This window comes from Cheilinus undulatus, linkage group 2 (assembly GCF_018320785.1).
Source record: "Cheilinus undulatus linkage group 2, ASM1832078v1, whole genome shotgun sequence".
Classification (NCBI taxonomy): Eukaryota; Metazoa; Chordata; class Actinopteri; order Labriformes; family Labridae; genus Cheilinus; species Cheilinus undulatus.
This window is the reverse complement of record NC_054866.1, coordinates 48,043,461-48,055,735: the sequence shown is the minus strand read 5'-3', so window position 1 is coordinate 48,055,735 and position 12,275 is coordinate 48,043,461. Positions and strand designations below refer to the sequence as shown.

General features: G+C 36.5%; 2 protein-coding genes across 2 annotated transcripts; both read right to left on the bottom strand.

Moving 5' to 3' along the window:
* Positions 1 to 603: 603 nt before the first annotated feature.
* On the bottom strand, positions 604 to 5,738 carry LOC121522766 (zinc finger protein OZF-like). The gene is made up of 2 exons (XM_041807416.1): positions 5,485 to 5,738; positions 604 to 2,343 (listed from the first exon to the last, which is right to left on the bottom strand). The coding sequence occupies exons 1-2, from the start codon at positions 5,696 to 5,698 to the stop codon at positions 1,100 to 1,102; spliced, it is 1,458 nt and encodes a 485-aa protein (XP_041663350.1). The 5' UTR covers positions 5,699 to 5,738; the 3' UTR covers positions 604 to 1,099.
* Positions 5,739 to 8,766: 3,028 nt separating this feature from the next.
* LOC121517057 (zinc finger protein OZF-like) lies at positions 8,767 to 12,184 on the bottom strand. Its single transcript, XM_041798566.1, has 3 exons — positions 12,146 to 12,184; positions 11,173 to 11,377; positions 8,767 to 10,744 (listed from the first exon to the last, which is right to left on the bottom strand). Exons 1-3 carry the CDS (start codon positions 12,182 to 12,184, stop codon positions 9,648 to 9,650), a joined length of 1,341 nt encoding a protein of 446 aa, XP_041654500.1. The 3' UTR covers positions 8,767 to 9,647.
* Positions 12,185 to 12,275: the final 91 nt, after the last annotated feature.

Sequence of the window (12,275 nt, the reverse complement as noted above, 5' to 3'; positions counted from 1 at the left end):
TTTAAAAATAATGAAATTTAGATTATTAGAAAGTAAGGCATGATCATGTTATAAAAAGTCTAGAGCAGTAAGTCATAGATTTAAGACAAATAATAACGCTTTATCTCATACTTTAAAATTGAATCACAGTTATGACTCACAATCTTATAACTTTGAATTTATTTTATCATTTTCACTTTCAAGTCTCTTGATCATGTCTTGCTATCTCATAATTTAAACTTTTTAAAATCTCATATTAAGGGTGTTTTATCAATATCAAGTAAATTTAGACTTTTTAATTGTTCAAAACAATGTTATGCAAAAAAAGCCTGTACATTTCAGGGAAAATGCCAAAAAACAAAACAAAACAAAAAAAAAAAACCCAGAACAAAGCAAAACAAATAAAACATTTTAAAAACCCAGAATGATCAGCATAAACACCCAATTGAAACTATCTTAGACTCCAACTCTGACAAGGGAAATGGTATTAGATTAATCAGGGTACTACGAAAGCATCAAAGGGACCTGAATTCCTTGTGTTCTTTTACTTTATTTTAGATCTGGGCAAAACAACCCAAAAATCATCATCAGAACACAATTTCTATTCTTTTCTTTCCGTAGCAATGAGAAAAACAAAGTCATTTCTAAGCCAAACCTAAATGCCTTGAAGACACTTTTAATACACAGCTGCTATGCATTGTTGGGATCAGCCCTCCAATGGCTGAGGTTTTGTTACATTAAAAAACTACACAGAATTTTTTAAAATAATTTTTGGGTAAAAGCTACATAATGAGTTATTGTTCCTGGCAGAAAATGATGAAAATTAGCAGCATCTGTACACCACTTCAACTTTAATGTCTGAAGGGAAATTTTCTTTGCAAGGAAAAAAAAAGAACATAAAACATGGGAAAAAAATAATCACACAAAGTCACCAACATCATTGAAATATAAAAATACATTGAAGGACTACTGAAAGCAAAACCATCAGTTAAAGACATCTTCAGACATCTGCAAGGCGCTGAGAACCTCCTCTCAAAGGGAAAATGTGTGTTTGTGTTTAATACAGAGATACAACTTTTACTGGCACTCAGTCACCTCCACCACATCAGTGTACACATGGCTACTTGTCTGTGTGTGATTTCATGTGTCGTGAAAGATTCGATGAATCAAAGAATCTTTTCCCGCAGGTCTTACAAAGGTATGGACGCTCACCTGTGTGAGCTCTTCTCATGTGAGCTGCTAAGACACTGAACTCTATGAAAGACCTGTCACATTCATTGCAAGAAAATGGTTTTTCACCAGTATGAAGTCGTTTGTGCTTATCCAAATGATTTTTCTGCGTAAATGATTTCCCACAGGTATCACAGGAGTATGGTTTTTCACCTGTGTGTATTCTCATGTGAATTTTCATTTGTTTCAGCTGAGTGAATCCTTTTCCACATGTGCTGCAGGAGTAAGGTCTCTCCCCAGTGTGTGTTCTTGTATGATTTTTTAACACACATTTATATTTGAAAGATTTACCACAGTGGTCACAGGCATATGGCTTTTCACCTGTATGAATTCGTATGTGCTGATTTAAATTACTTCTCATGGTAAATGATGCCCCACAGGTATCACATGAGTATGGCTTTTCACCTGTGTGAGTTCTCATGTGACTCTTTAAGTCACTATTATCTCTGAAAGTTTTGCCACATGTTTCACATGTAATTAACCTTTCCTGTGTATGAACTTTATAATGAGCGTTCAAGTGAGACAGCCGAAAGAATCTTTTTGCACATGTGTTGCATGAAAATGGCCTCTCACCTGCGTGGGATTTTAAATGTTTAGTCAAATTATACTTGCAGCTGAACATTTTCCCACAAATCTGGCATGAATGCATCTCCTTTTTATTGTGGACACGCTGATGTGTCTGTAATTCTGACTTGCTCTTAACCTCTTCATCATATGGGTCACAACTGAAAGACTTTTGACTTTGGTAAAGATTACAGTCAATCTCTGATGTTTCAGTTTTCAGAATAAGTGTTGCTTCTTTATTTCCACTTAATTCTGAGTCATCATGCTTGCTTCCGTGGGGATCTTGATTCTCAGTGACATGGGAGTTGTGAGAGAGGTGATGCTGTTTATTTTGTTGTTCAGGTTCACTGTGGTAATGGTCCTCATCAGTAGGAGTCAACATGAGTTTGTCTGTCTCTTGCTTTACCATGATCTCCTCTACCTCCTGACTGCTGCAGAGTTCCTCCTGTTCCTCCTTAACTTGTGGAGGCTCTGGCTCCTCTTGGTCCAGACTGAAGTTCCTCTCCTGATCACAGAGCTGCTGGTCAGCCACAACATCTTCCTCTTTACAAGCATGTTGCCGTGGGACATCTGGAGGAACAGAGAATGAACACATTAAGTTACCACTATCACTGGACACAAAACATGCATTTTCTTTACCAGAATATATTATTCAACTTGTTAGGTTTACATAGTTCGAATTACTGGGGAACTAAAGGGAATTCAGTTCCCCTGGAAAGGACACAAGATACCTTGAGAGACTCAAATCAGATGTCGAGGGGTAGCTCTAAAAATGTAACTTTTTTAATGTCATTTTATGCACATTAAGATATCCAAAACAGAAAACCAACAGTATATAAATATCCCAATGTTGTTTACTTGTTTATTACATAATAATATTAAAATTTCGACGATCTGTCCCCACACCTCAACAAAATTCTACATGTATTTCAGCTGTGGTGTTTTAAGCATTGCAGTGCTGCACTGACATGAGGCCCAGGATTACGTAGGTACCTGAACTTCGCAGTGAGTTTGCATGGTATGGTTACTGAACACATAAACTCCCTGCTGCAGAAGTGGTAGAATAACTGTTAACTTTGATGCTGACCACTCTGCACCAGCAATACACATAAAGTATACGCTGCAGTCCACAGTGCAGCGATTTTGCTGCAACCAAAGGCCAACGACCTCTCACACTGGAAGTTTTTCTGCAGCGCTATGCAGGGCAGCCCTGAGCAGCTTATGACAAGAAAGGACAAGATAACAGAACTATGAATTTGCACAGGGACAGTACATTATTTTTCCTTCCTGGGGTTGATTTGCCATTCATTTGGATATGAGTTCGTGTTTTCTTTTGCTTCAGCCATGAGTGAATACATTACAAAGGTAAAAGGTTTATGAAGAATATGTGGTTTGATTGCATTTTTATGACCACAAGCTAAATATCCATTGCTTTGGTCAAATTAAAAGAAATTTGAATTGTTAAATGGGGAGAGTCCCAAAATTTGGGACATTTTGGTCCTCTGGCAGTGAGAATAAAAATAATGTGACCCTCTGAGCGACCAAAGGTGCTCTCCCTGATTTCGAGAATTCAAACAGCCCTTATCATGGGCGGCACTAAAATACTTCATGGCCGTTTCACTCAGCTAGGAACCTTCCTAGGCAAGAGGGACTATTCTATCAGACCCCTTGTTTTGATATAGTGATGTTTTACTGAGTCAGAGCAGTGTGTTGTATTTTGAAGTTGGCCAGGTACATTACATGTTTTCTGAGTGTTTGGATTGATCGGCTGTACGTGGATTGACGTGCGATGTAGATTTCAGATTCAGATTCTCTTTATTGGCCCGTGAAGGGAAATTAGTATAGCAGCAGAAGCACACAAAAGACAAGGTACACAGACAAGGAGAGCACACTGTAAAAAACACTGTCCAGTCTCACAAACTGTGACCTGTTTGTTAAGTCAGTAATGTGATCAGTCAGGTTAGGATCTAGTTTAAAATGTTGGAAGAGCCTATCAGCAAGCAGAAATGGTTGGATGGTATTGAATGCTGAGGAAAAGTCTATGGATAAGAGTCTGGCATGTGTCTTGTGGCCCTCAAGATGCCTGAACATAAAGTGCAGTAATGTGACAACTACATCCTCCACACCTCTGTAAGCAAACTGCAATGGATCAAGCTGTTTCTCAACATGTAATCAATTTTCACTCTTAATGATCTTCTCAAAAGTCTTCATCACTAGAGACGTCAGAGCTACAGGCCTGAGATCATTGAGTGCTTCGGGAGAGCCACTCTTAGCTATTGGAATGATAACTGAATGTTTCCAAAGCTGGGGTACTTAATGCAGCTCAAGAGACAGTAGGAAAATATAACTGAAAATGCTGCTCAGGTGATCTGCACAGGTTTTTAGTGCTCTGCCACAAATGTTGTCAGGTCCAGGGTTCTTAGGCAGAGTTTTGTTATAAAGTTTTGCCACATCATTCACACCAATAGAAAAAGCTAGAGAAGATGACAACTTATCTATAAAACACCTGTCTGTGCAGTAAAATCCTGATTTTCAAATTGAAGGTAAAACTGTTAAAGTCACCAGCCAGATATGAAGAAAAAACATCCAATTAAATTTTTTGCCCCCTTTTTATCTAATCTTGTCATTGTTTTCTTTCATTTCAGGCTTTCTATAGGTTGTAACAGCTCAGTTCTGCCCCAGTTTTATCTGTACACTTTTTTAATTTCAGACCTCACTTCATTCTTAAATGTCCTTTCTGTGAAGAGATAAGCTTCATTAAAATCAATTTTCTCTTTTTATGATTAAGACCCTTAATATCTTTGGAGAACCACTGTTTGTTAAGGAAAAAGTTTACACCCTTGGAAGGGATCACAGAGCCTAACAGAGCTTGGAAAGGGTGGGAGTTGGCTTCAAAAACCTATAATATTCTTATATATATTATATAGATAACAAAATCAGCAGTATGTTGATAATAAATCACACAATTTACCTGGATTTACCATGACATGTATAAAAAACAATATTCATAAATGAATATATATAACGAACAATACTGTCCCATATTCCTCTTAAATTTATTTTTAAAAATCTACATAAAAAATAAGACAAGAAGTTAAAGTGCTCCTTCAATGCTATCATTTTCTTTGAAAATTATAAGTATGTCCTCTTAATTTAAACTGAAATAAAAGTATAAAAGATACATGATAAAACCAAGCATACAATGCGACCAGGCATGGCATTTTACTTTGAAATTTAGAAGTATTTCCTCTTCATTTAATATGAAATATAAACAAAATAGACGTGACCAGATGTTATCTTTCATTTTTTAAAATAGTATTTCCTCTTAATTTAATATTAAAAATTATAAATGAACAAAAAAATAAAAATAAACATACATTGCGACCAGACGTGATCTTTCATTTTGAAAATTAGAGCTCGGGCGCGAGACATCGCCGTCACCTAGAGGTCTGTATGGCAAAGGTCTTAAGAGGTCTCCGGGCTCTTGGCCTTTCTGCAGAGTGTGTGCAGATATATATAATATTATTTTCTTAAAACTCCTCCAGGGACAGTGAAAGTCTTCAGTCTCTGGCGCTGTCACTATGGGACCGCGGTCTAAAAGGTTAAAATCCATGTTTTAACAACAACCTGATAGCACGACAGATAATAACACCACGGAGAACACACAAAAAAACAGTCATCTCTGTTAATGAATTAAACACTGTTCCTCACCTATTCTGTGTATGTCGATGTGAGGTTTCTGAACGATGTCCAGCAGTCTGCGCTGTCGATCGATCTCTGCCTCATACTCGACGATAGTTCTCTGAAAAACTCCAAAAATGTCTTCAGCGGCAGCAGTTAGCCGCTCGACGACAAACTCTCTCAGCTTCTCAGTTGAACACATTTTTGTTTTTTCATGAAATATTAAAAGGCGAGGAACTTTCATACACGAGTTGTCACCTTCTTTATTTTCCTCTGCTGCTGTATTTTCTTCTGGATTTCCGGCAGACTAGATGTCTCGCGGTACATTGCTGCCCCCATTAGGTCAATCTTGGTATCAGATGCTTCTTCTACAGTTTCCGGTGGATTAGACCAGTTGTTCTCACGGTTTTTTCAGGGATGTACCCTCTGCCCCCCTGTGGAATATGTTTTTGCTCCCCTAATAGCTCAAAGCATTTTTGGCTCAATTAAAGAAATTAAAACTGTGCTGTGACACCAGTGTCTGTTTTATTAAACTCTGTCACTGATAAACACTTTCAAATTTCAAATATTTGAACTTTTTTTTTTATTGTAAATGCTGATAATGCATGACTGAATTCATGTTGAATCTTCTCATTTAAATATGAGTATTCAAATAACTGTAGAGAAAACAGTGATATATTTAACTATTTAGAGATAAAAACATAGAGCTAAAATTTTGTTTAAATTAAATAAATAAATAATTAAAAATAAAGATTTGTGTTCACAAAAATATTCAAAGACTTTGTGTCCTCCTGGCATCAAAATAAAGATCTCTTCTCAAACTGAAACCATGAACTTAATATAAACATTTCTTCACACACAAAAAAAGAAAGAAGTCAGCAACACAGTTATGAAAACACTGAGAATAAAGTGATTGAAAGGTGATGTCATGTGGCATGTGCCAGGGTGGGTCACACCATACTGCCATAGGGGAGACTCTGGGTTTTTTAGGATAATGAAATTGAAGCACCTACTAGATATAAAATTCCATTTTTTAACTTCTCTTGTATTTTATTGAAATATTTGTTATTTTAAAAGACTTTTGCATGGGTACAATTTTAAATATTCTTAAAAATATCACACACCCCCTGGAGTGCCTTCACGTACCACTAGAGGTACTTGAACCCCTATTCATTATATTTTAAATCATAATTGGAAACAAATGTATTAGGGCTAACCTAAAAGATTATAAATGAATCTGTTATGTTTTCTGTAAAGTTTTTGTATGCAAAAATAGGAAAAGAATCTATTTTTTATTATAAAGTCACTATTACTTAGAATTTCAGAGTTTAAAAGGTCAGAAATTTACAAGAAAGAAGATTAGAATCACCAAGTTTGAAACATCTTATATTTTGACACTATAAACTCAGAAATTTCATTTTTTTAAACAGTGAATTTACAACAGTGCAAAGTGAAAAAAAATACAAGAAACCAAACTGAAAACAATGGTTGGATTTTTAATTTTTCAACTTTATAGTCTTAAAAATTCTACATTCTGGTTCATATACATTACAACTTTTGAAGAAAACGTTTAAACTTGAGAATTTAAAGCTTTTTCTTCTTTTCTAGAGTGACCCTAATACACTGTTGTAATAATTGATAGTTTATAAATAGATCCTCCGTCAAGAACAAGTGTATGTAGATCTATTATGTTGGTATTATGTCAATAAAAACAATTAAAATTTACTTCTGTATTATGTCTTACCACATGGAACTTTAACACCTATATACAGTTGCTTTAAAGCTAATTTTGCAATGCAAAATCAGTTTCATCACTCTAGAACTTTGCAGTTCAGCTTTTCAGTTCTAAATAAATTCCACAAAATTTCAACAGCAAGGTCAGGTTGGGCTGATACTCTACTCTGTTTTAAGGACATCAAGAACAGAGCTGAGTCTGAACAAATAGCTACTTTATGGTTTAACATCCTCAAACCAGTGCAATGATCAGAGAACAGCCAACAATTCAGCAGTAAATACAGAGGTACCATTAACTCTGTGACACATTCTTTTTTTCTAACTGTGTCACTTGCACCCCGAACCCTGCTTTGCTCTCTGGGTCTCTACAACCATCTGTAAAGATAGGAAGATAAGGTAGGAAGATGTTCAATAGGATTTCATTAACATACTGTGATACTTATCAACCTACTTTACAACATGACAATCCTTATTTTGAGCCACAGATAAAAGTGACAAATCTAAATCAGAATCTGATATTATTCAACAAGGAACAGGAGGCCAGCATGTGCTCTGCAATAAAATCTCTCTCTAATCCTGAATTCTCAATTTGGAATTAAATCTGTGAAAAAAGACGCTTTTTTTGTTGACAAGGAGACTTCCATTTCCCTTTAAATAGACTAACAGATAAAGGATTGTGATCATTGCTTTGCAGTATTGACCAATACTGCCCTCCTAGTTTAATGAGTCGAAAAAGTAGAGGAATTTCACCCATATGGTCCCATCATCAGCAATCAAGATAAGCAAAATCCCATACCGACGCTGCAAAAAATGTAATTATGGTACTTTTTAGGAAAGCAGTCCTGAATTAAGTACAGTTCTGATCTCACAATCTGTGACTGGTTTTCAAATGGATTCAATGAATGTCCCAGTGTAACTCTGAATTCCAGCCCTTGACAGCACAAAAAATAGCCATTCTCATTGTTCACTGTATACATGACATTACAGCAGCATATATTTAACACTTTGTTGCTGTTTGCAGGTTTTGCAGAGTCAGTCCTTGTCCATCCAAGCAAGTCTGCCAATAAGGGGGGATAAAGAGGAGAGCTTTCTGAGGCCCAGCCAAACTGGGGTCAAGAGGTCAGAAAAATCTTTGCCCATTGTAAAGTTAAGCTATGAAATTACTTTAACTTGAATAATAACCACTCTTGGCAGCATTTATTTATTTCTGCTGTAGTATATAGCCTTCTAAAAATATGAACATCATTGCTTAAAACAGATTTTAAATGGGTTAAATAAAATCATAGTGGTAGTACAGTTAGTTTAAGTGGTAAAATGGATTGAGAGAGGCCAAAACTCCCCAGAAATGGTGAAAAGGGGTTTCAAGTGGCAAAAATTACCATAACAAGCAGTAAAATGTGATTAAAATTGGCAAATATTGTTTTTAAGGTGATGGAAAGGGGTTCATATTGGCAAAAATGACAGGCAGATATTAGTGAAAATTGGTCAAAAGTGGCAGAAATAGTCAGAAAATGAGATGGGAAAAGAGACAAAAATGGGTGCATAGAGGCAGATATGTCAAGAAAAGGTGTTTTTAAACTAGCAAAAATGGGGTAACATGGCAAAAATGGGAAGCAAAAACTGTCAGAAAAAAAAGGTGAAAAGGAGTTAGAAGAGGCAAAATGGGTTTAAAATGTCAAAAATGGATGTAACAAACAATTAAATGAATTGGCTAAATGGGCTTAAAAGTGGTGAAAAGGGATACAAAGTGGCAAAAACTAGTCATCAGGGGCAACAAGAGGCAGAGATTGGTAAAATGGGTCAGAAGTGGCAGAAATGGGCAGAAAAGGTGGTACAACTGGATTTAAAAATAAGCAGAAATAGGTTGAAAATGGAAAAAATGTTTTAAAAGTTGCAAAATAGGCAGCAAAATTGATGAAAAGGGGTTACAATGTGGTAAAAATTGGTCAAAGGAGGAAAAAATTAGGCAAGAATTGCAAAAAAATCGATGAAAATGGAAAATAACAGTTTGACACACTTCTCAGCTCCAAGATGAAGTAACTGTTAGCCAGGACGCTAGTCCCAATGCAAGTGATCAAACATACATGTATGAACACGATCAATAAATCCTAACTGGGAGGGCCCATTCTCTGAGCTTTTCAGAGAAATCTACAGGCAGACCTGCTAGAACCCCACATACTTACAGGAAGGGAAAACTTTGGCATGTTGATCAAATCATAGTCAGTAATTTAGCCAGGGCATAAACTTGGCATTTAAGTTGTTATAAATGTTATCTTGAGGGCATTTTAGATGATTCTATATACTGCTGAAATTTTAACTTTGACAAAGCAGAAGATCTTAAGACATCTGTAAGGAACTGAGGGACAGTGGACCTCCTCTCAAAGGAAACTGTTTTATGTTTCATACAGAGATGCAGCTATTTCTCAAACTCAATCATCTTTACGTGTGTGTACACATGGCTACTTGTCAGCATGGGATTTCATGTGCTGTGAACGATCAGATGAGGAAACAAATGTTTTCCCGCAGGTCTTACAAAGGTACGGACACTCACCTGTGTGAGCTCTTCTCACATGAATTTTTAAGACATTTGAATATTTAAAAGACCTGTCACATTCATTGCAAGAAAATGGTTTTTCACCTGTATGAACTTTTTTGTGATTAATCATATTACTTTTCTGGGTAAATTTTGCCCCACAGGTTTCACAGGAGTACGGCTTTTCACCTGTATGAATTCTTTTGTGCTTATTCATATTACTTTTCATGGTAAATGATGCCCCACAGGTATCACAGGAGTACGGCTTTTCACCTGTGTGAGTTCTCATGAGAATTTTTAAGTCACTTTTATCTCTGGAGGTGCTGCCACATGTTTCACATGTAAATGGCCTTTCATGTGTATGGACTGTATAATGAGCATTCAAGTAAGCCAGCTGAAAGAAACTTTGTCCACGTGTGTTGCATGAAAACGGCCTCTCACCTGTGTGGGATCTTGTATGTTTAGTCAAATCGTACTTGTAGCTGAACAATTGCCCATAAATCACACGTGAATGTATCTCCTTATCATCATAGACACACTGATGTGTCTGTAATTCTGACTTGCTGTTAACCTCTTCACCACAAATGTCATATTTAAACATTTTTTGACTTTGGTGAGGATTGCATACAATCTCTGATGTTTCAGTTTTCTCAGTTCTTCTCTTCTTAGGTCTTTCCTTAGATGTTGATTCTGATCCACTTGACTCTGAGTCATCATGCTTGCTTCCATGGGGATCTTGATTTGCAACAACATGGGAGTTGTCAGAGGGGACATTCTGTTCATTTTGTTGATCAGCTTCACTGTAGTCACTGTCCTCATGAGTAGGAGTCAACATGAATGTATTAGTCTCCTGCTTCACTGTGAGCTGCTCTACCTCGTGACTGCTACAGAGTTCCTCCTGTTCCTCCTTTATCTGTGGAGGCTCGGGCTCCTCTTGGTCCAGACTGAAGTCCCTCTCCTGGTTACAGAGCTGCTGGTCAGCCTCAGCCTCCTCTTCTTTACACTCATGCTGCTGAGGGACATCTGGAGGAACCGAGAAAGAAAACATTTAGATACCACTATCAAAGGACACAAAACATGCAATCAGCTACCAGATATCACTAAACTTGTTGGAGTTTCGTGAAAAAGAACAACATCAGACGAGCAGTTAAGTACTTGCAGTGTAATACAAGATTTCATGGTTTTTCGTTTCATAAATAACGTTTAACCCAAGAGAAGACAGCTTGCTGCCCTTCTGCTTCTGGCATTTCTCATATTAATATAAATATATAAATAGTATGCGACAAATGCTTTAAGACTGTTATTTTCTGTTGTTTGTTGCCTTTATCGACAATGGCTTACATGCGAGTGAGTGAAGATGTGCACATCATTTGCTTTAACCCAGTCCAGGGACCATGGGGAATTAAAAAACAGTCATCTCTGTTAATGTATTAAATATAACTGTTCCTCACCTATTCTGTGTATGTCGATGTGAGGTTTTAGGACGATATCCAGCAGTCTGCGCTGTCGATCGATCTCTGCCTCGTACTCGACGATAGTTCTCTGAAAAACTCCAAATATGTCTTCAGCAGCAGCAGTTAGCCGCTCGATGACAAAGCCTCTCAAATTTTCTGTTGAACACTTATTTTTTTTATTAAAAGCTAAAAAAAAGTTGAACTACACCTACAGACAAACCTTCATGATGCCGCAACTTCATTCAAATAGCTACTCCTGTTTACTTCCGCTGTGTGTCGCACTAAGAACCACCGACGGTGAAGTGACCCCAACATTTTCTTCCCCCTTTCAGCTGACGAAATTTCAGCTCTTAAACTAAAATATGACGAAGTCCTCCCTTTATTCTAAAATCAAATCATAAACCTATTCAATTTTATATATACATATATATATATACACACAGTGCTTAAAAAATTTATTAGACCACCCTAACCCTTACTAAAGTAAGGTTTATGCCACAGCTGCCCTAAATTAACAGTATTGGTAAATACCAAAATCATTTTTCATGTTTCTGCAATGGTTAATACACCAATATGTACAAGCTCTTTAACCAAAGTGATATTTTAATGCTACAATATAATTATTATTGTTATCCATGAATTTTTAAATTTACTGATTTACAAAAGAACTGAAAAATAGTAAAGCACATTATTATTTCTTGATTAATATGTCAAATTATAGTTATTTACTTGCATTCCTGAACGGAAAAAATAGTTTTAATGGCTGAATGTTATGCTTGATTAATTTCTGACTTCTCAGAGAAGCCCAGTGAGCCGGCTCAAATTTGGGTGAATTCAGTTTGAAATCCCTCATTCCTGTTCAAAATGGTAAAACGTGTAGAGCTCACTCAAAATGAAAGTCTGCATTAAAGCACTTCATGATGCTGGATGGTCTTCAACTTACACACAATAGGTGAAGAACACATTTTACTTGAAACATTAACAGCAATAACTCTTTTTTATTCCCCATGGTGTCTTTATCTGCCGTGATGTCAGGCTTTGGTTAATGCCTGTGGTTTTAGCCCAGGACTCCCAATATAGCTGTTCCAGAGACTGAAGAC

What these genes read in the sequence shown, in the direction of transcription:
- LOC121522766 (XM_041807416.1), bottom strand. Translation starts at nt 5,698, where the DNA reads ATGAAAGTTCCTCGCCTTTTAATATTTCATGAAAAAACAAAAATGTGT. An exon ending in CATCGACATACACAGAATAG is followed by an intron (nt 2,344 to 5,484) that starts GTGAGGAACAGT and finishes CTGTTCCTCCAG; the next exon opens with ATGTCCCACGGCAACATGCT.
- LOC121517057 (XM_041798566.1), bottom strand. Translation starts at nt 12,184, where the DNA reads ATGGGGAATAAAAAAGAGTTATTGCTGTTAATGTTTCAA. An exon ending in TATTGCTGTTAATGTTTCAA is followed by an intron (nt 11,378 to 12,145) that starts GTAAAATGTGTT and finishes CTGTAGGTGTAG; the next exon opens with TTCAACTTTTTTTTAGCTTT. An exon ending in CATCGACATACACAGAATAG is followed by an intron (nt 10,745 to 11,172) that starts GTGAGGAACAGT and finishes CGGTTCCTCCAG; the next exon opens with ATGTCCCTCAGCAGCATGAG.